Consider the following 24,598-nt stretch of genomic DNA (forward strand, 5'->3'; position numbering starts at 1 on the left):
AGAAGTACCAAGAAGCAAAAAGGGAAAAAATACCTCTGTCATCCAAACCCATAATGTGGATACATTTCTTCCAGTCACACAGTTTTGTGGAGACAGAAGCTGAACCTGCAGGCTCCTCCTGAGGACCCTGCTCTCCAACAAGAGACAGAAACAACCCTGCACCTGAGAGTAATCACATGGGCAATGGTGGTCTTTAAAATAAAGGTAAAACTTTAAAATAAAGGCATAGGACATTGTGTCAGCAAATCTGCAATTCCCACATGGCTGATGACCTGCAAACCCTGAGCCTATCAAGTACCAACCAGTTTCATTTCCCACCCTTGTGAACACACAAGGTAACTGAAAATAAATTGTGAGGAGTTCAGTGTGTCTTCTCCACGAGGCGTGGGCTTCCAGTTTAATGTTCAATAACCATAAAGTATAAATCTATGAGGATTTAAGATTATGATCAAGGGAAAATCCTCCTGAGCCAATGGAAATGCTGGTGTGCAAGTTCTGAAGTGATTGCATAATCATCTAATTAAGACAGAAATTTATTCCTATAAATGGCACCATTCCGAATTGGTTTAAAATGAGACACAGCCAACTACGTTTTGATCAAGTTTCATTTATGCAACATCAAAATAGCACTAGCTGCCTTCTACATAAAAGGAAAAAAAGGGCTGAGTGACATCTCCACAAGATTTATTTCACCCTAATCCACAGAGTAACCCAAGTGATTAAAAATGAAACAATGTGTAAGCCAGAACTGCCTCTTAACTTCTTTTGGCCTTAACTCACACACTCTATTAGAAATATGCCATCTAGAAATATTATGTACATATAAAATGTGTTGCTGATTTTTAAAAATAGCTCACATTTTAAATATCTATTTTTATTACACAATATTTCACCTGCAAAAGCAGATACATCCCAAAAAAGGACACCGCAGAAGCTGCAATACTGAAGACTTATGTTTGTACAGTTTCAGCTCCACTGCCTTGATACAATTTCACATGACATACCTAAGACTCAAATAAAACGGACAGAATAGCTTACCAAAATATCCACATTTTTGTTCCATTTACTGAACAGAGTAGAGAAGCATTCAGAATTCCTACATGCTCACATGCACACCTCAGCCATCCACACACATCATTAGAACCTGAGCAGAACAAGTAGATTAATAACACACTGCTGGGAAAGGCGGGGCTCAGATTTATGTAAGAACATGCTGTAAAGATGGAATAAATTATTTCTACTGCAGCTTTTAAAACAATTCCACTATTTTTGAACACTAAGAACCAGAATAGTATCTTATTTAGAGTACCACTACAGAAAGAAACAGCATCAAATGGAGAAACATAAAAAGTATATAATCTATTGGCATACATTTATTTTGTTACAAATCAAACTGATGAAATGTCTACACTTACATTTCTAACCTAAAATAGATGCAGCATGGCAAAAGAAAGAATACTGTAATTATAAAAATGCTTAAAAAAATATTTGCACCACAATAAAGTCACAGGCAGCGAGACCTTACAGGATTTGGTCTTTCAGCACCCCAAAAAGTCCCACAGCTGGTCTTGTTAAAGATTTTGAAAGTAGGTATATCAGTATACCTTTCCAATATTAATGTTCATACTAAGGCTTCTAGTTTCTGCTACCTCTTCCCAGAAGTACTTGGAGTAATATTGCTAAGGCTTAAATTTCAAACTATTCTCCAATTTCATATTCTAATCCTTATATAATTTCAAGGTTGGCCCTCACCCCACACACAAAACAGCTGTTTTACTGTCCAAGATATGATGGTAAATAAGGAAAAAAATAAATACTTGCATCTGTGTACCTCTTTGCCCATACTTCCACTGCAATTTCAGGAAACAAGAACAAGTAAAGAGGGACTACTGGCAACATGCACAAAGTAGTCAAGAATACAAAATGGATTATACCAGTAGTGTATATATATTGCTTGCAACCCAACACAATTTTGAGAGCACAGTGATCACAACATATTTAGCAGAACAGAGGGTAAATTTTACCATCTTTAAGTAAACAATCAACTGATCTGATTAGACCTATGGAATACAAGTATTTTTACAAATTAAGTATTTCTAATCAACACGAATGATTAAAGTTCTCCCATATCAGATGAATTGCTTAAAACAAAATATTCAACTTCACATAATTATTCAACACAAATATCAACTTTAGTGCTCAAAATTACAACTCATAGGCAGAGCCTTGATAAAGGCATACTCCAACAGGTTATTAAAATAGCAAATAGTTCCATTTACTCCTATCTTTTAGCCTTGGACATCCATTGAAAAAAATCCACGTGAATGGTAACAGAAAAAAAAAACCCCAACTCTTCCACTGGTTATGTAAAAGAATATAAAAAGAGTAGAAATCGACATTTCTACTTCAATTAGCATACAGTTCTCAACACGATTATTTACAAATTAACAAGATAAAAATGTTATTGGTTGCACGATTAAGAACATTGTTTCATGTGATAAAGGAGGCTTACATGGATGTAAATAGCATTAGCTGCTTCATTAAAAATATACCTTTAAAATCTACTTACTATTTTATTTATCTAAAGGAAATCAGTATGACTATATATGCTAACATTCACTGCTCCATTTTTTATTCTTGGTTTTATCTTCAGAAAACAATTCTCTGTCTCCTCTCATCCTCTGGTGTCACCCCACCCTTAAGACACGCCTGCTTGAATTTTAGCTAACAGGATATCTGTGTATTTGAACTCTTTTACTAATTCTGATTAATATTACCTTGACAAAAATGCAAAGCGACAGACAAAAGCAAAGCAATATACAAAAGCCCTGAAAAAATAGACATTAAGTCACCATTTCTTTCAAATTTGCTAAATCAAGTTCATAATTAACCTGTCATTTACAGCACACCCTTTACAAATCAGGCAATGTAGGTAACTGAAGAAATTAATTAAGCTAACTTTAATTTCATTTTGCATTTTACATTAGCTTGGCAAGTTAAGGTGACAAATGACAAAGATGATAATAAAGTTCCACCTACGTGAATTCTTCTGGGTATTCTCAGTGCCTCCCGGAGATGACATGGCAGTAAGAAATAAGCAAGTAAAAAGAAACCCAGCACTGGTCAAGTGAAAGCTCCAGTTACCAAGCAGCCCCAGTGATGTGCATCTTCAGTGATGCAGAACAAAGCCCTTTGCCAGAAGGCTGCTTTTTCAAAGCAGTGCTACCGCGACGGGCAGTTTCCGATGGGTCACTCGCACGCAGATGCAGCTGCACACACATGGATACTTCAACTCAGCGCCTCCCCAGAACCTGAGCACAAGCTCCCAGCAGCTGGGCTCCACCAGAAATGCAGGCATGTATTTGGGAAGATACCACACGCTGCTGAGCCAAGGGGTGCTGCAGAGACTGAAATCTTCCCAGCGGGATATAATCTGATGACATGCAGCTACAGCATGTGTTTACTTGGCAGAGAGCTGGAAGCGCCTGAAAACGATTCAGGAGCAAGGAGAAAGGTACAGAAGGGTTCTGAATTCTATTTTTTATTAGGCACTGCTCACAAGGCTCACCCCTCAAAGTGCCTTTCTTTAACATGGCTTAGCTCAGATACCCCACAAACCAGATTACATACTATTCTTACTTCACACATAAAATATTAAAAACCCTGGATATGATTTTTAAATAAATTAGAACAGTATTCTCTACTGAAAACTGAATTTTCTGTATTACACATCCAGGCTATATTTTCATTAAAAAAAAAGAAAAATACAGCAACAGCATATGACTGAGAATCTGGCTCTGGTGATGCTGCAGTTACACAACAGTGCATTTATGTTCAAAAACTGTAAGGGATTCCTCAGAATTGGGAGCACCGGCACACGGTGCCTCTTCAGTTTAGGAGGGTGCACAGTGCTGCCATAAACCAGGACAGCCATAGCAATTCCTTTCTTGTACTTAAAAAGATCACATTTTGCAAACCTTCTCTATGACAATTATCAATATTGTAGAGTAGGGACAAAAGGCAATTAATTATATAACAAATACTTCACCAAACAACATCACTAAAAGTAAAAATATCCAGAATGTTTGGCCTACAAAACTCTGGTTTATTTAACTGGCGAAAGCAACAACAAAAGTATCGATGTAAAAGATTAAAAGAAGAATAATAATCATGAGATAATCCCAGCTTCAGCCTGGATTTCGGTAATTAAAGGATGAACTCAAGTTTGAGCTGTAGACAGAACCAGCTTCTGTTTTCTTCCACATCAGTCATTTAAGCATTAGAGACAATTAAAATATTACACCTTTAAATATTTTCTTTTCTACATAAACTGAGTATGACAGCACTTATGTTCCCATGAAACTGTTTCCTATTATCTACACAGTTTGCTATTCACCCTGGCAATGGCTGAAGAAAATCCCTATTGTTACCCTGGCCTCCTCCACTCTCCACAAAACCAGGATTCTGCCAGCCTGATTCCAGCATAAACTTCCACCATAGCCAACAGGAGCTGCACCTGCACACCCATGAGGCATCTTATTTTAAGCTGCAGTGATGCCAAATTTGTTGTGATACATCTGACCTCTGAAAGGGCTTTTGACTTAGTGCAATACTAAATGACAAAGAGAGTAGGAATCAAGGAAAAAAAGAGAGAACTACATAAATGCATCACTATTAAAATTTGTTGGGAGGATAAACCAGCCCCCTCAAAATGCAATGCAAAGATGAGAGGGTATATGGGTGTCTCATAAAATAAAAACCACAAGATTCTCTAAAATATATGTAGATGAAGCAGAATTTCATAGAAAGGAGAGTTCCCACTCTTTACTCTTATGCAGTCAGAATTAGCATTTAAAAAAATCCTGATAAACACAAGGTTTCAGAAGTGTCAGTAATGTTAGCACTCTGTGGGCTATGCTAATTCATTGTCTAGAACTTCCAGGTGACACTTCCAGGTGACAGCCATCACCCAAAATCCTGAAATCTAGTTGAGCATGGAGGCTACAAACTGCACTATTGAATCTGCAACATAAAAAGTTACATTCTATCCAAACACATTACAAACAAAAAAATAAAAAAAATTAAATAAATAAGGCATTTAAAGCATTAAACCAGAAGTGGTTTAGGGTAGAAGTGGCAAAACCAAAACTTATGTTTGATCAGCCAAATTACAACAGCACACATTATTTATCCCAAGAAAATCTGACTATCTAGTTTGTCCATAAATAATCTAATCTCTATAGAAGCCTTTTGAGACTTCCTTCAGAAACCCTACTCCCTATTTATAGCTTTGAAAATTCAGGCCTTTTTCCAATACATAACCACCTTAGTGATGAATGCCATTTTATTACTAAGATCCACCCAAGGCTGTATTGACAGCACCAAAAAAAAGCCCTGTTTTCACCTCACCAGCTCAAATTAATAAAAAATGAGCAAAAGGAAAATAATTCCACATCATATTAAATTATTAAGACCTGGGGGTCTTCAGCCTGGAGAAGAAATTACTTCAGAGAGACCTCACTGTGGCCTTAAGGGGCCTTTTAAAAAGGAGTGAGAGGGATTTTTTTTTTTTTTTTTTTAATGGGGAGATAGTGGCAGGACAAGGGGCAATGGAGTTAAAATGAAAGAGTGCAGGTTTAGATTACATGTTAGGAAGAAATTCTTTACCCAGTGGGTGATGAGGTACTGGCACAGGTTGGCCAGAGAGGTTGTGGATGCCTCATCCCTGGAAGTGTTCAAGGTTGGATGGGGCTCTGAGCAACCTGGTGTAGTGAGTGGCATCCCAGCCATGGCAGGGAGGTTGGAACTACATGATCTTTTATGTTCCTTTCAGCCCAAACCATTATATATTGAGTTAGCTGACAATGCAGCCCTCCTTTGGGCAAACCACAGTAGAAATGGGCTTTGCAATGTAGTAATCAAAGGTTGAATTGTAGATAATTATGCTTCTACAGTTGAAATATGCCAAACCTGCCCTTTTTTTCCTCTTCCACTGAAATGTAAATTTTATTTCTTGCATAGAAAATACTGTCTGTCCTGAAGACTTGATGCTTATTATCATATTAGACAGATTTATTTCCAGTCATCTGCAAACAAAATGCATACACAAGATATTATCCATTGTAGTTTGCTTCACTCTCAGTCTTAACACTTAATCCAGCAAATGTTTTGCAGCCTTGGCAAAGGCAACTAATACATTTTCAATTACACTTCATGCTCAATTTGTGTTGCCAATTGAGAACAAAGTCACGTTCAGAGGGTCAGCAAGAGGCAAGCAATTGCTTTTGTGTATGATCCCAGAAAATGGAAAACTTCCACTGTTCCTGGGTATCTATTCATAGACAGGACAAGTTCTCAAAGATGCCATTAAGTTTGATAACTCAGCCAAAAGAATCAGACTTGTGCAACTCAGCACCATCCACCCATTTCAGTGCTGGTTAATATCTGCTCAGATGTATGAGGATTCAATTATTTACAGCAGAGGACTGAAACCAATAAAAGACCAAGAGTGAACATTCCTTAAATTCCTCTGTTTAAAAGGCTTGATTTTAAGGCCATACCATTTCAAGGAAGGCAAAGAAGAAGCAAAAATAAAAGATACAAAAAGCTAGACATAGACCTAGAAACTGTAAACATGTGTCCCCAGAGTTAAATAGAGGCAAGACTCTGCAAATGTGAAAACATAAAAAGCAAAATCAGAAGCAAGGTAGCTATAAGGACACTTCAGAATCTTGTTTCCCCCTCCATCTGTCTCATCCTATTACAGTAAAATGGAAGACTTAAGCAGTTAAACTTAATTGCCTTTCACTCAAGGTTTGACCAGAAGTGCCCAAGCCTCAAATCTTTCTGTTCCCTAGAGAAGGGTTATCATATGTAAGAGTCTTGCTCAATTCTTGCCACAAACAACACAGAGTATCCAAAGTTGCAAGGCTCTCCTTCCATAGCCCAGATGGGAAAGAAATTAGCAAAACAGAATATTAACTAGAAATCTATCAGGATAATTACAGCTCACAGCAAAATAAGGAGGAAAACCCTTGATATCTGAACGTAAACCTGAAATTTTAATTCCATTTTAGCTTTATTACAAAAGAATTAAGCAATTCTTTCCTAAGAAAGAATTTTCTGGTTTCTGGTATGACAGAGTTGTCTGTGCTACAAGGTTTAAATATTGAAGTTTTGGACCACAGAAATGTTAAAGTAATCTAACTCCATGTGGCTGGAATTAATTTCTACCACAATGTCATCTTACTCTTGCTCAGAAGAAACATACAGGATTATGTGCTCAGAATGACAGCTCAACATCAACAGCAGCTCCATCACTGAATGTATGAGCTTTGTCAACCATGAGCTGTAAAGACTTCCACTGCACATTACTCACACATCTGGAAGGCAATATGAAGAATAGGAAAAAGAAGTTTTATTTTGACAGCCATCAGAACTCACCATGATAAAGAGGATCCCTAGACTTGTTAAAAAAAAAAAAAAACAGTTTGACATACTATTTGTTTAAGTGAGTAAATTTCAGAAAATAGAGAATGAAGAGATGGAGTCAACAGACTGTTACAAATATTGTGTGCTCTAAGGAGAGGGAACAGCAAAAGTCAGGAAATTAAAGTTAGGATATAAACAATTTTCAGCTCCTGATAAAAGGACTGAAAAACTGCAATTTTAACAGCAGCATCTTAGATGCATGAATAGGGATGACAGAAAAATCTGCATATCAAATGTGACACAATGACTTCACCTTGAAGGCAAAAGCAAGAAAAAACATCTCTCTACTTCACAGGTCTGTTTCTCAAGGAATATTTTGATAATGCTTTTAAAACATATCAGGCCTTGTTTGGGAGAGACCTCTGATTCAAAAGGCTGAAAACATATTTTGTAAATAGAAGTGCTGAAAATGGTCATACGACCTGTTTCCCTGAGCTTGAATGAAACTAATCCTGTTAAAGCTTAGAAATATGCATGACTCAGTAGCTGAAGCCACGTGCATATTTGCCCTTGCAACGTTGCTGCCACCTTTCATTGTCCAAAAGTGCTGTGTTGCTGATCTCTAAACAGCCTCTAGTGCTTTAGTTTTCTTTCCAGAAATGAACTCAAAACAAACAGTTTAAAAATCTATTATGTGTATAGTTCTTATTTGGATAAATTAGAAGTAAACTCCACTATTGTGCAATTCTACTACTTTTAAAACTTTTTTTTTCCCCTACTCTCTCACTGTTGATTACCTACCCCATTATCTGCTCCACTCTAACATCTTCAAATGAGATCAACAATATTCTGTAACTATTTACTATACAATCCTGGCTGCTCTGGAATTAAAGGAATGTTAACTCAAAAAAGAAAAAAATTAATAAATAAATGGTACTATGTGCCTAGAAGGATGATGGAATGATTTGAAATCTCAGCTTAGTCCTAAATGCACTAGGTTTCAAATATCAGGAGCAAATAACCACATATGTGCTATCAAATTTCCAGTTTCTCAGCTGTAAAATGAAATGATACCTTTCTAAATGATGCAGGAGCACAACCCATCAAATGCTAAAATCAAAACCACATACAAAGATAAACTAAAATAAACTCTACTATTGCAAGATATTGCCAAGATTCAGAACAGACCACTTTTTTTAGCATCTTTATGAGTCTCAGCCAAGACAGGACAGCACAGAGCATAAGCCAGTTCCTACTGCTTGGGACTGCTGAAATTGGTGCATGCTAGGAAGAAACTTGCAGGCTATTCCATATGGCACACTAGTGTTCCCATTCATAAATCCACCATCTTTTACAGCAAAGACCTCTGAAAGATAAAGAAAGATAAAGTACTAAAACAAGATAAGGAACTGGATAACCTTTGAGATGTTCTGTCCTCACACCTGAGGTACACAACTGCCAGCCCTGCAGCAGGGTTGACAAAGACATCACACACTCATTCCCTGCCTACTTCAGAGAGATGTTTAACACAAAAAAGCAGGAAAGCATCTAACCTTCACATTCTCAGCATCACAGATTATTAAATAATAATCAATTTCAATTACTCTGTAATAGAAAAGCCTTGTGGTTAAAAGAAGAGAGGCTGGAAAGGTTTGTCCTGCTCCTGCACACTGTGGGTGCAGCAAACACAAAGAAGAATGTCTGGCCCTGTAAAAATAAGTCTTAAAGCAAAATGAAGAATAGTAAAATCTATTCCTCACAATGAAATAGACTACAATCTGCAATAGCAACATGAAAATGGCAGAAAAAATGTATAAAACGTTGACAAATACAAAAATAATTAATAATTTCTTACACTAGTATTATATTCTTATTTCATGCTCCTTAAATGTATTAACATCATCAAGCAAGACAGTTAATGGAGTCTCAACACTTTTCAATGCTGCAAACTGGCATATATACATTCCTTGTTAGGGTCCCTTCTGGATGACAACTGCTATCTTCAAAGAATATAGCTAAAAGATCAATGAATTACCATTTTGAACCTTAGAACACTCTTCTTAGTGAGAAGTTAGAAATGAAACCAGAAACAATTCAATTTCTTGGCTGCATTGAAGATTTCACTTCAATATTAAAATAAATAAATACTAGGTATATACAAGGGCACTTAAAATGTTTTAAAGGTTACAAATATTTGAAGATTTCCCACATTTACAGACTACACCTGTGTACCTATTTGTACTTACACATCCACGAACTCCAGGGACATAAAGTTTTAAAACAGTTATGAGAAGTCGGTGAAGCTACCCACCAGACTTGTGATTAACACCTGCACTCTCAGGGTCAATGCCAACATAAAATTTGCAATTTTTTTCTATATTCACTATGCAATTGATGTGATGCATCACAGAGTTCAAGTTTCTAGTGCTGGGGTATTTTGAATTTCAGATTAGATCACTCAGTATCTTAATTCCAGTAAAACTTACTATCTATCCTGAGCAAGGCATAAGAACTCATCACTAGACTCATGCATCTGGACACTGAAAAAAGTGCATACGACTCTCTTTTAACCCTTCTAGCAAACATATTGAAGGAAGTTTTTGTGGTACTTTAATTCCTTCATGTTCAGATAGCATGATCTTGTATCTTTATGAGAGATATTTTTATGCAAGACATTTGCCATCCTTATAGCCTGGAAGCTATTCCTTTTTAGCATATGGTATTCAAATTCACAAATAACAAGTTGCTATTATAAAAAATGGCATTTCGTGTTTTTCCATTGGAACAGATTTTAATGTACAATGATTTCAAGTGCAAATGCATTAAAAGGTGCAATTGTATAGGAAGGTATTTTAAACAGTTCTTTCCTAGAGCCTGCACTGGGTATTTCATGAACAGAATGTTGAGGAAGACATTTCACTCTGGAAAGTTATGCAAAGATAAATTAGTTGAGGATGCAATCCATACTTGCAATATTTAAATGCAAAGAACCATCTACTCAACTATCAACATGTTTCAGTTGGAACCAAGTTTTCCTGGGTTCTTCAGATTTTTAGATTACAGTGGTATGTTTTAACTTGGGATACACTGCTTGCCCTTGCTGCTGCCTTTTCCTTCCTCTGTGACAGGATTCCTATGGACACCCTCCGAGTTATCTCAGTGTGCTTCATCAACTGGAACTAAAGCCAACCAAGTGACAGATCATTTTTTCCCAAAATCTAGTGAGCCCTGGAAGCAGGTCAAAACAGAAAACTCAAGCAGGAGCCCCGAGCTAGATTGGGCAAAGCTGCCCTAGAACCAAAACATCTGCCATTATGTAATGAATCCTTCACAAATAGCAATCTCCTACTCTCCCTATTTCCTGCTGATCAAAGATATGCCAGACACTAATGTAAGGTCAAAAAAATCCGAAAAAGACTGACTGAAGCCAATATAATTAATACCTCTACTTCACAATCTGGGTCAACAAAAAATATTCCAAAAGCTAAGAACTTCGTAAGTCAGAAACCCAAGAACATTTCCTCTAAGCATGTATTTTCAATCAACTGTGCACCTGGATTTTTAGTAGTTTAATCCCAGTTTCCTGGGAAATGTCAGGCAAAACAGTGAAAGTTGTTGCCAGAATCAAAGCACTGAATCTGTTGTTTATTTTAAACCTCCTTGTTGTCATCCTCTAGAAAGGAATTAGGCTTGCTTTACAAGACCATTCTTGAATTTTTCTTAGCTATTACTCTCCTTCTCTTCTGTCAGGTACAAGCTTGTCCACCAGTTCACTGTACAAAAACCCACACAAATTAATAAGGCTGACAGATGTTTAATATCCATTTTCCCCGATTCATCCCTCAATGCTCATCCAGCCTTCTCTTGACTACCAAGCCAAGTCTTTCATAACCAGTATTGGAAATCTGTAATGCCTCTGTATCCATTACAGAACCAGTTTCTTAGTTTGGTATAAATTTCAAGGTCAACACACAGCTAGCACATTCCTCTTCCATCAAAATAACTGTCTTTGTAAAATACTTACTGTCAAATAACATTAAAATCTCTATTAAAATAACAAGGGCCTAAAGAGAAATTCCTTTGGAAACCACTCTCCTGGCTTCCAGAAACTCACTTAAAACACCTGATCAATACAACAAAAAAACAGGATTCACTGCTCTCACAAGCACCAGGTACTACAAAGTAACTGCCTGGCTCTGGATCAGAAGGAGCCTGGCATTATCTTCCATTTTGCATTGAGTTGCTCGATGTTGAAAGCTGTCAAATCAATCAACAAAGGGGTTGGTTTGATAAGCTACAGAAAAAGTGACATTTTACATAATCTGTGTTGCTTATCTGTTACAGTAACTGCTATTTTCCTTCTGTAGCATCACAAAGATGAGATAGTAATGAACTGAAAAGGCAAAGGAATGCAGCTGATAGTAGTTTTCAACCCTCCTTTCAATTTCAAGAGACAATTGATTGACATAAGTCAATGCACCTGACTTCATTCTCATAAATACTAGTCACAAACCCACCGTTCCTATCCAAAGGAAAAGATAATAGCAATTCTCAAGCTGCTCAAACAGTAGCATCAGGTAGAGTAAGCCCCAGTTTAGGATTTACTGAAAATGCAACTCTGTTCCATCTATGTACCAGAGATAAAACAATAGTACATGACAGAGTTTCCAGACATTACATCATATATTGGACAAATATTTGTACATATCATCAAGTATCTCCAACAAGTTGAGCTACAAAAATTAAATTTGCATAATATTGTGAAAATTCCCTGGAAACAGCCAGACAAAAATCCTACATGTAAGAGCCTGAAACACATGCCAAAAATATATCCATGCTAGAAAAGACATCAAGTAGTTGGAAGGCAAAGCCCTTAACTACAAAAATTGAACACCAAGGGAAAGGATTGAATCAGATAAGGGAATCTCTCAAACCTAGATCAGGCAACGAAACATCTGTGCTCTCCCTACACCTAAGACTCTCCCAAAGAAAACAGTAGCAAGAACAGGTAAAATGAAAAATACACAGCCTGCTGGGTCAAAATTAACATTGTCAAATGTAGAAGGACAAAAGTCCCTTCCTAGCTTCAGTTAATACACAAATTACTGTAACTCTTACAAACATTTAAGTAGAAAATAAAAATAGAATTTACCTTTGAAGGTCTCCAGTTCCTTCCTGTTGCGAGAAGAGCAGAATTAAAAGATTAATTAGAAATAAATCCTGTAGTTCTAATGTGATATTTTACATGTTTTAACACTCACTAAAAGACAAAAGTCAAAGAATTTTGACTCTCACCATATATAAGGGCACTATGTTTATCTAAATGTTTATCTAAAATATGCTTATCTACATGTTTATCTAAAGCAAACAAAATCAACCTGTTTATAAATTAGGCTACCACCTCTTAATAAAAATGTACAATTATACAAATATTGCACATTTATATCTAGCTACATAATTTCCAGAAACACAGCTTGAAAAATAACCAAGAATTCTTAAGGCTTTAGTTACTAAAGCATCCTTTGCTTCAATTTTAGAGATTTGGCAATTTACAGCACAGTGAATAACAATTTGTGTCCCATTTTCATCAGTGCTATTCAAAAACATTTTGGCAATACCAAAGGAGAAAAATTTGACAACATCACTCACTCAGCTAAAACAGAGAGACAGGCAAAGAGACATGCAGTGACATTCCTCAGAGGAGAGGATTTTCAAGTATGGAATATGACAGACAGCCCATAGTACTCACATACTGGAAAGCTAAGAAATGAAGTAAAAGATAGTAATATCTTTCTTGTCTTCATACCAGACCACTTTCCACTTTTAATAGTTATGCAATTGTGAATGCAAAGGCTACAAAACTAAGATAAATATTTTCTCTGTTTTAAAGAAATTTCAAAACACTTCAATTGTCACTACTACATAGTAGTGATTTATCATGCATTTAAAGGCTAAAGAAGAATCAATGTAATAACTGAGATAAGGCAGAATCCTGGCCTTAATAAACACTCATTTACATCAAAATTTTTTTCAGTCTGTGCCTCGCAGAATGCCTAGTCAAATTCTGAATTTTGAAGCAAAAGTGACTGTCAGAAAAATACATTAAAGACTAAATACACAGTTACCCAGATAAATAATTCTATTCTCTATCCACAGACTAAAGCACGCTTTAGTCCCCTAACAGAGACACTGTTTCACAACACAGATGCTATACCATAATATCTCCTTCTACCCTTTAACAGATGATGCAATTCAGCATTTATTGCTACATCATTAACAGACAAAAGGTGAAACAATTTATTCTCTAAGCAGAACAAAGTATCCTAAAAGAAAAAGAATGCATTTACCTCCACATTTTCAGAGAATATCCCACTTTTGTCACCATATGCTAAATACAGGAAATAAGCTAGAGTGTGATTCACAGTAAAGAATTCTATTAGTTGCAACTTCCTGTGAGTATCTATTTCCTTTCCTGCTTCTCCTCCATCTCTTTCCCAAGCTGGTTTCTCCCTTTTATCCAAGAGAAAAAAGCTACTTTATAATACCTGTGATTTGCACATTCATACCCCAAAAAAGTTTTCCTACCCTGTATACTCTATTTAGAGTTACAAAATTCTTTAAAACTCGCACAAGTTGCCCTCTTTATTTTTTAATAATGGCACAGTAGTTGAAGAAACAACAATCACAGGAAATGCTTATTTTTCATGGACTGAAACAAAACCATACTGGAGGAAACATCTTGTGAAAATAAGAGGGGAAAAACTACGTTACCTGCACCTAAAATCAGGAGATTTTATGACACTTACCAACAAAAGGAAAGACAAAACAATTACTGCTATTGTGTTGAAAGAACTCAGTAAATAAGATGGTAACACAGCAACCAAGTGGCCATCACTCATTTTTACTAAATCCCCAGAATTTTCCTTTTCAAAATCCATAAATATTTCTGGGATTGAGATGCAAAACCTTTAAGAAGTTGCCCCTGTATTCATATACATAATTACCATTCATTAAGAAAGCTGGAAATTAATATTTTACAAAAACTTTTTTCCCCTCTGAAAAATTAGAAGTATCTATGATTAGCATACAGTAAAAGTACAGATTTTAAATTTAAGGATCTGTACTTCCTAGTATCCTCATACCAATTCAGACCCAAAGATTGAAGATTTTCTATTTTACATAGCATGAATTAATCATGTCTTGTGGCTATGCAGAAGACTTTCAATAAAACTTCTATTACAAATACATACTGAAATATATGCTTATTGAAACCACGTTCATCATCAGCAGTATGGAAGATTTTTAAAATTTATTAAGTCAAATTATCCAAATAAAAACTTGAAGGTTGAAAATGTTAATCCTTAATCTCATTTATCAGCAGCTTTGCTAAGAACATGACACTAAACTGAGAAGTGGAAAGGAAACTGACTCTTTATGACATTAAACAAACAGTTGGCTTAAGAGTATTTCAGTAAATTTTCTAGATGAGTAATTAAGACCTGGCACACAGGTCTTAAAACATATAATAAAGTATTACACTTGTCCCCTTTACAAGTAAATAAATGTTTTTGTATTTACTGATAAACTGTCAGAAAGATTCCTCCTATATCTTCTCTAAGAGTCTAGAGACAAAAGGTCATCTGCAGAATACACTGACCTCACATTAAGAACTGAACTTCATATTCAGAACACAATGTAAACAAACAGCAATTTGTGAGAGCAATTAAAATGAAAAGGAATAAATTGAAATTGTTTTGGAGAAGTGCAAGAAAGAGGAAACATAAGCCAATAGAAAGCACTCCATAGGGAAATGTTCCTGGATTTTAAAGAGTTTTCATCCAAAAGAACATTCATGCACTTCACAGACAGATGAGATAACCCTTTCCACTACTATTAGCAAGAAAACACACACCTGCCTTGCCTCTGGCTTCACCACTCATGAAGCTCTTGAAGCCTAGTGTGGGTTGCTCAGCATCTGTCCAGGATTAAAGGAGTTCCCATGCTGAGTCTGACCACTGATCAATACAACTACCTGGCATCTGACTATAGGCTCTTCAGCTACTAAATTTTAGGTTTCTGACAACAAACCTGGCTAGCTACTCATATAAGAATACATTTTACTTTTTCATTGTTAAAAAGAAGCTTTCAGAAGAAAGGACTGAATTAGGAGGCACATTATAATAAAAATAGCTCTTTTCAAAGTTCAGCACCTCTGAGTTGAAAAAAGAAAAAAAGGCTAAAATAACAGGCTAAAGTCTAACATTATCAGAATATAAAGGCATGGAGACAGTTCAAAAGTAATCTCGTTCTGTATGCAGAGCAATTTACAAATCCCAGATTCTTTCCTGAGAGGCAAGAGGCTGTACAGGCTCCATTGACACTGAACTTCTATAAAAAACTATCTGGCCACACATATAGGCAATAGTGTTCATCCCTGTATTTCCAGTTTCTTGTTCTCATAAAATAGATGGTGGGGGGGAGGTGCTTAATTACTCTGTGAAATTCTATAATCATCAATCTCAGTTACCAGTTTTCAAGATACCTAGAATGTTCTAGTGATGATGCTGTAAGTGGTCTCAACTGCTTCACTTATAGAAAAGTTGAGATTCAGGGTTTGTGGTGAGAAAAATATACTTGTGGAGACTACAGGTGAAACAAACTATCTACAATATATGACTAGTCCCACAGGATAACTGACATGACCAGCTAGAGTTACAATCTCCTTAGAAGGCAGATACAAATTCCAAGTGACCTTCCCATTCCCCTTAAGCTTTTCACTGCATTGTTGGATTAACCTCGCTCTAGTCTCTGAGCAGATGAGATGGACACTAGGAAGGCTGTGCTGGTATCACTGAGAAACAAAAATAAATCAGAATATGGGAGGACCAGCAGGATAACTATCCTGCTTTTAGTTACTGAGATCAAAGGGAATTTAATTTGTTCAGCAACAGTAAGAAAAAAATTCTCGGGTTCTACTGTATCTTGCAAAGGGCTGTAACACTCAGATCTATTTCCTAAGTGTAACTAAACATCAAGGAATCCAGTTAAATACCTAGGAGACTACAGAAATACCACACTCCTTATAAAGATGCCACCAGCCAGAACTGACAGTTTCATATTTTATCTTCAAGAAGAGAACAGGCAGATTAAGAAAGCAACAAAGTCCTAAATTCATGTCAGGAACAATTTTATAACACAAGCTCTAAAAGTAACAGTCAGTAAATTCCCACTACTAGACACATATATAAACAAAAAACAATATCAAGACAGCATATGAATGCTAAAAATTGAGGATTAGATTTGAAAGATTTTACAGTTACATGTGTTAATAAATGTTGAGCTGTAAATACTATTTACAAAAAATACATTTGAAGAAAGTATATGTGCTTACCAGCAAATTAATTAAAAAATATTTATGGCACAACACAATCCAACCCAGAAACTGAGAAGTGTTGCATTTCCTTTGCTATGTCTGGTACAGTAAAGTTTTCAAAATTATATATTAAAAATAAAATCCTTCCATATCCTGACTCATGCTTTATTAAGCTAAAAAGCCATGAGATCTCTCCTCTGGGACTTTCCTCTGGACGTCATCAGAGGTAAAAGCCAAAAAACTGAGAACTCAAAACCTATGTCATTTGTATGGTGCACAGAAATAATTCAAGTACTTTTTTTTTTTTTGTACTTAGGATTAGCACTTTTATAAATCCTGACACAAAACTGTTTTCCCCATCACTAAGACTGGTTGAGCACCTCTTAGATACTTAGGAGAGATACTTAGGTCAATTACTACTTTGAAATACACTTGAGACTGCAGCAATGAAAAGCCTTTAAATATTGAAAAATTAGTAGAACCCAACTGTTTCTAAACCACTGTAGGAATTGAACTGCAGGCATGGAATTCTATTTATCTGACAAAACACTGAAGACAGGTCAGGATTCTTAATCATCAAAAGTGACATTTTATCCACTAAAAGAGCAGAGAACTAAGGCATTTCAATTATATTGCAATAGAGATTTTTTTTTGCTTCCATACTCATGCAGATACAGAAGTAGCTTAAGTCTGTTTTCCAGCAAAACTGCTATGTTAACAGCAATCCAGAAGATGGAACTGATCCCAGCAAATTTTTTCAACAGAAATTACAAACATTAACTGGTAATCAAGCTAATAAATACAACCAAAAACAAGTACTACCCTAATATATTCAGCAGTTTCAGGGTTCAGTGAAAGCATGTTTCAAAAAAGCCCCAGTAAATCTTAAGAACATGGGGTGCCAGCTTTCAGTCACTATCATTCAAAAGAACATTAAAAAATAAAGGAGATAGCCTTAAAATCATAAGACAATGGTAGAAGTGAAATCATTAAAGGCAAGTTTTGTCCTCTGCTAAGAGACTGACACAGACCACTTACCATTAGGATCATTCCAAACTGGAATCTGAAATGTGAAAAAAATGCTTAGCTCCCTCTAAAAGTTCATGCCTTCAGATGTAGGATTTTGCACAGGACATAGTTTTTAATGCTTTTGCTTTCATCCTGTTGTTATCCAAAAAATCCAACAGTTTTTACATTTTTTAAACTTTTATCTTAGTATGCAACGTCATTGGGTCACTAAAACATGCATGTACCAACAGTTTGTTTTTAAAATTTTAGGAACTAAAGTTTAAAGCTAAAATTTGAGAATAGAAAATTAAGAAAAGCTGCAATTTGAGAAAATAGAAAGAATGTAAGAGAAGGTGGAGTATAAGAGAAAGTGCAAACAATCCACCATCAAAGGCCACGTCCACCATCAACTCCACCGTTCTTTTCTCAAAAGGAGTTCCTGCAGACCTGTTTTTGGTAAACAGCACACAAGAAACTGAAGACCTTCTTTTAACCTGGCCATCAATTTCCCCATAAGCATTGAAGAGAAGAAAAATGACAGTATTCAAAAATTGGCCAAGCTTTATACAGTAAGTGACATACAGTACAACCCTAATTCACAGAAACAAGTAAGTAAAAAGAGCTTGTAACTCCATGTGCAATCCTCACCTAAAATGCTGAATGTATTATTCCATGCAGCATGGATTCAACTGTGCCAGAGAAATCACAACTTGAATCCCTTGAGGCATCCTCAACATGTCCCTTTGACAGAAGAATGTTAAATCTCCCTCACAGAAGCATTGTCAATGATTGCATTTAGTATATTTTTAAAATTACTTTTAAATGAATTGGTTTTCAATGTAAGTGGGAAGGAGTTATTAAAGATCTCAGGAAATAATCCATAGCAAAGAAACAGAATTTATCAGGAGGCACAACACAAAGAATTAATTTCAGTGCAGTAATGACAAGCACCTAAGCCCTGTTCTTCTGCCACTAGCCACAATGAATTAATTACACATATAAATAATGCATTTTTGAAGAGAAGGAGGGTACAAAATGATGATTAAGGCAGTACTAAACCATCTGTTCCTATTATTGGTACAGTAAGTCTGGACAAAGAATGCCTGGTATTAACAGCTTGACAGGATTTGCAGATTATGCCCACTAACAAGCACCACAAAGGTACAGATAAATTATGCAGGACTGACACAATGTTTTAACATTTTCTAGCTAAGGTTATTAAAAGGTGCTATAGGATACAGAGGATCCAACACAAACATTCAGTCTTTAACCACAGATCACAAAGAAAGTCTTTTATTTGCCTATTTGAAAGAAAACAAGACTATAGGAACAAGGTAAGCAGTAAATCTCTTTGTAACAATGACATTGTCTCTCTGTATCAAGCAAAGACCACAAGAGAAAGGGCAAAATTAAATCAACTTCAAAGTGACAAAGTATACCATACATTCACAATTTGTAAATAAGAAAAAAAGCTGCCAAAACCCTTGCAATCTTCAAATCTGCTGTGTGTTCAGTCTTGCCCAATGTTTCCAAATACTGGGAGAACTGACAGGAGTAAAATTCATTAATAATGAAGCAGCATACTCCTTTGGGCTTGGTGTATGCAGAATACTGTAATGCAAGAGTTCTTGCAAACAAAAGAAAGTTCAGAGCCTTCAAACCACAAAAAAAAAAGGAAGCAAAATTATCCACAAAACTCTTCCAAAGTTTGTGCAAGTCTCTTCAGGATCAACAGGAATTTTCATTCCATGTGTCTGCACAAAGAAGTGCAACAACTGATGGGCATAAAATTAATTCCAGCCAGTTATCACCATGAAAACACTTGCTGCTAATTGTGCTGTATTCAAACTCAAGAAACAGGATAGAAAACATCTCTGCAATGTGCATACAGAAACTTATACAGTGCCTAATGAAAACTCAAAGCCAGTCATCCACTGCACATCTGCCATGAAAACCATCCTAAAGATAAATAAAGTCCTGCATCCAATCTTGCAAAAATGTTTTTTTAGGTACTTAGTTACACAGAGATATAACAGCTCCAAATCCATACCACTAGGAGACTGATGAAAAAGAGTATGGCATGAAAAATTACACTGATGAAAACTTAGATGAGAACAATGGAACATGTAGCTGAGGTCTCAGAAATAATTCACAGTATACCTGATGTTAGAAGAAAAAATATATTTGCTTGAAACATTTGCTACAGAGGGGAATATACAGTTTTTTACATATAAAAAGTAAATTTTATAAATTACATGTAAAGCTTGAAAGGGTTATGAAGGCAAAAATTAAATGTATCACTGCCAGGTGGGAGGGAATCACCACTGTGGATGCTGCACAGTACAGAGTACTGTTCCAGCCTATCACTCAAGGAATGTTATGGGATCTAAACAAGAGCTACAGATATGGAAGCTTTTTTTTTATTTACTTTTCAGATGTTTATGTTGTTCAGGCCTAAGATAAGACACTGTATCTATATCCACCAACCCTTACTGTTCCTTTTATTCTCAAAGCAATTAAAAAGAGGGAAGAAGAAAACAACAGTAACTAAGACATTTTCTCACACACATCTCTAATCTACACAATGCAGCTGCCATAAATTTTATGCACTTCTGAGTGAGAAAGTAAATCAAACATTCTCCCCCTCCCCCAGAAGCACTAAAGTACCATCAAGGCATGGTCATGCACTAAGACAATCTGTCCAACTCCTCACCTACTGCACTAATTATAAAAGTATGGGGTTACACTTTATTTGACAGCAAATAAACCTCTAAAATTCAAAATTAGGAATAAATACAAATTTTGAGAACTTACTTTCTCTTCAAGTAAAGCATTTGTTTAAATAACATTGAAAAAGAAAAACAGCAGTCCCACTTAAGTTTGCATTTTAGATTTTTATATTTATTTTCCTTCTATGTCTGTTCTCAAAGCTGACAAATACTGAAAAACAGTGAGGGTTCTTAAAATATGACATCCTAAAAAAATTATCATTCAGACAATTATGTTCTAAGTCAAATAACATACAGTAAGACTTATTCACTCATTTCCAGTGACAAGGACCTTGCTATTCCCAAGGTGTTCCTACAAAATGCTGTATTTGGGCAGCTCCTTTCAATTGATAAAACATCAGGAGTTGCTATTTTTCAAAATGTGTGATCTCTCTGAAATGGATACAAATGGTACCAAGAGCTTCATAGGAAGTACAGCTTCAGGTCAGAAACACTTATCTTACCACAAGGCTGCTATTCAGGGCACGTAAAAAGATGACAAGGAAGTGAGCTCCTGACAGTGCTGCCTAAAGGACACTGTGCACTTGGGAGAGCAAGGATTGCCACATAAGACTAAAGAGACACAAAGTTCACTGCAATCAGAATATCCTCAGGAGGAGAATGAAGGAAAGGAAAGAATTGTGCTTGATTGAAAAAAGACAGGGAACAAAATGACATGGTTTAATCCTAACATACATCCAAACGGTTGCAAGAAACTAACCAGAGAAAACAAGGATGGAATCTAGACTTCATACAACAGTACTGGTATCCTGATCAATGGATTTAAACACAAAAGAGAGAATATTAAAATTCCAGAGATAAGCTCACCAAAAAAAAAAAAAAACCCTCAAAAAACAACCAATCCCCCAAACTTCAAGCTTTTAAATAACTGTCAAAAGACCCTGGACTGATGAATCTCCTTTGAAATTAGTACTCAAGACAATGGCAAGAGGGAAAAAATTCATCTGTTAGAATGGAAATAAAGTTGTTCTATTTAATAGGGAGACCTATTTCTTAAAATAAGTTCCCATAGCTACCATAAGCTGCATTTCATAGGTTTAATGTTGACCTAAAGCACCTTCTTTTAAGTCTTTCATATAGGATTTTTTCAAAAGATTTGAAATACATTAGCTTCTAACCTAAGCTCTACAGTGACTTTATAACAAAATTACCTTTTGTTACATGCCTAAAATAACCCGAGTTTCAAGAGTTCATATTCCTCTCAGTTCTCATCCCTATATTGTCAAAACACATTATTTTTTTTTCAAACACAAAACCACTTACTCCCTGAAAATAATTTCTGTGCTACAGAGAGAGCATAGACTCCTGACCCCTCCCCACCTTGATTCTTTCAGCTGGTATCACAGTAAAAACCCCAAGCACTAAAGAGAGGAAGACAGGATACGAGTTCCAAACATACACCACAAATTACACTCACGTAAAGTTAACCAGCTGCTCATTCTTCAAGCACCTACACTGGCAATGTCCTTCCTGTAATGAGCTAGCAGTTAATTTCTTTTATAAATAAATAGAGTGGTAATGATCAACCAGAAATTACCTGCATTTTTCCTGTTTTGTCTAGGTCTGACCAAATGTAATCAGCTTATAATTACACTAAGTAGCTTGCTTAGCATTCTATTTATAAAACTGATTAGATGCTGCTAAGCAGAGCAGGCAATGGTTTAACAATTTATTTTGATGTTGAAAGCAGCAGCTAGGAGAAAGGGAGTAACGATGGCAGAGAACAAAAACCATTCAGAAAACTATAGAAAGATTATTATAGGGGGACCAAATCTGAATTGCATTATTTTAAACTTGTGTTACTTGGCTAAATAACACGTATTTAGAATTTTGGAATTATTACTCTTAGATTACTCAAGTAGGTCTGAACAAGTGAATATTCATCCATACTGACTGCTGTTGACTCTTGCTGGAGAGAAAATACGGACTTGCCCTAACCTGGAAAAGAGAATCCAAGCTACAGGAAAATTACAGACCATTGCTGAGGCCCTGGCCTGAGGTTCAGACAACTGAACAGGATGTGAAAAACTAAAGGGACAAGACATGAGAAATTGCCAGATGTGACAGGTAACATAGTAAGATGCTGACAAAAGCCACAGATAGCACCATGAGGGATGATTGGATTTCTCAGTTGTTTAAAGGAGAGTTAGGTGAGAAACAGCAAAATATCACAGAAAACTGAAAGGGGATCTTTAAGGTATTTGAGACCTTTTGGGAGGTAGGACCTGCAATATCAGTACTCCTTCAGTAACTGGATCTGTAACACCATAGAAGCCCTAAGATTCCCTACATAATACTGAGAACCAGTAGGGAAAAAGTAGTCAGGGGTGAAAAGATCTTTTGGAAAGTGACTGGAATATAAAAAAAACCCCATAAAAATAGAAAGAGCTACAAGAATGGCAAAGAGGGTGAACACAGGTAAGCTAAGGAAAATTTGGACAGTGCTGTCTGGCACAGTCCCACTCTTGAATACCTTAACCTCACCAGAGCTGTGAGGGAATTGTTCTGATCTTACCACATGTATCAAACTTGCTTCCAGAATGGAGACAAGGAGGGTACCAGGGTGCTTTCCCTGGCTAACAGCAGGACTCCTGCCTGGACAGATCAAGTAACCTGGTTATCCCTATGTCAGTCAACATCCATATCCACTCACCCCTCCCAAACACAGGATGCCAGATGCTGTCTTTGAAAAACTGCTTCAGTTCAACTCCTCATTTCCTAATTTACATAATGAATGTTTTCTTATCTCCTCAGATTAGGTTATTTTTGGCACTGGCAGTAACAAAAATCAAGAAAGTCAACAGTTTAAGTTATTTAAGTGCTTAATACTTTTTCTTGCTACTTTATCTTTCACGTAAACCTGAAGCTCATGAGTTGAAAGTTGAATTTTCACATATACTGCTGTAAGTTGAACTTTGATTCCAAGAATTATTGCCCTGCTTTTACTAATAAGAGAATGACAGAGATTAATACCTTCCATACAGGGTGAAAGGTACTTATAGGATTGTATACTGACAAAACTGAAAGGAAGATAGAGGAAAATTCAGTTCCTAACCTGGCAGGTACATAGGGAAAAAAAAAAAAAAAAAATCCATAAACCATACCAAGGGATTAAAAAAACCACCAGTTTATCTGTGCTTATTAACAACAGACCTTATTCCAATTCTTTGCAGAGAATAATAAACATGACTTCATCTTAACAACATCATGATAATTTTCCAAACACATGAAGTCTTTGTTTATCACTAAGACATTCAGTGAATCTACTACAGATTTGCAATGTCCTGTCAAAGATTATTGTTTCTTTAGAAGATGAAAATAAAAGGCATTATATTATATATGGGGAGGTTAATTTAGAAAGACTTATATTGTGTGCTAATTTATATTTATAACAATTATTATATTTACCTTTTTGTTTTCTTGTAGTTTTCCAGCTGTAATGTCTGCATACATTTGTATCTTTCCAATTCACACTGCTCACATAATTCCTCAAGACACAATAGCTGATTCTCCATTTCCTCAAAGTTTGCCTCTAGCTGGACTGTAAGAAAGGTTTGTATGAATATCAAACTGCATCAACAGACAAGACAACTCACCTGAACACAAACAGGACTTCATAAAGATAAATAATCAACATGGTGATAATTCCACACATACAAATAGCTCCAAAAGATAAATAAATTTCAGCTCAAATCCACAGTAAAGAGTGGCAGCAGAGCCATGTTAAAGGGAGATCCACCTGAAGTTTCCCTGTAGTAAGATGCTGACCCACTCCATTTGTCCCAGCATCGTGGCCTGTATTTGAGGAGGAGAAGCACTCAGGACTCATACCTTTCTCTCTTGAGCAGACTGTCAGTTTAGCACTTCTACACAGTATCAGCCCAAGAAATAAAGCTGTGCTGGCCAAAGCCAGGTCAAATCTTCATTTATTCAAATGAAGCAAAAATAAAGCATACAGGGAGAATTTTAACTTTGACATGATGTCATGGCAATATAA

At 36.0% G+C, this 24,598-nt stretch overlaps 1 protein-coding gene across 1 annotated transcript in view; it reads right to left on the minus strand.

The window, feature by feature from the left end:
* Positions 1-24,598, minus strand: part of DTNBP1 (dystrobrevin binding protein 1) — a 61,604-nt gene that overhangs the window by 22,538 nt on the left and 14,468 nt on the right. Inside the window, exons 6-7 of the mRNA XM_079301685.1 lie at positions 24,010-24,142; positions 12,584-12,606 (exon numbers count right to left, since the gene is read on the minus strand). Coding sequence (XP_079157811.1) covers positions 12,584-12,606; positions 24,010-24,142 — 156 coding nt within the window. The remainder of the gene's footprint in view (positions 1-12,583; positions 12,607-24,009; positions 24,143-24,598) is intronic.

This window comes from Erithacus rubecula, assembly GCF_903797595.1.
Source record: "Erithacus rubecula genome assembly, chromosome: 3".
Taxonomy (NCBI): domain Eukaryota; kingdom Metazoa; phylum Chordata; class Aves; order Passeriformes; family Muscicapidae; genus Erithacus; species Erithacus rubecula.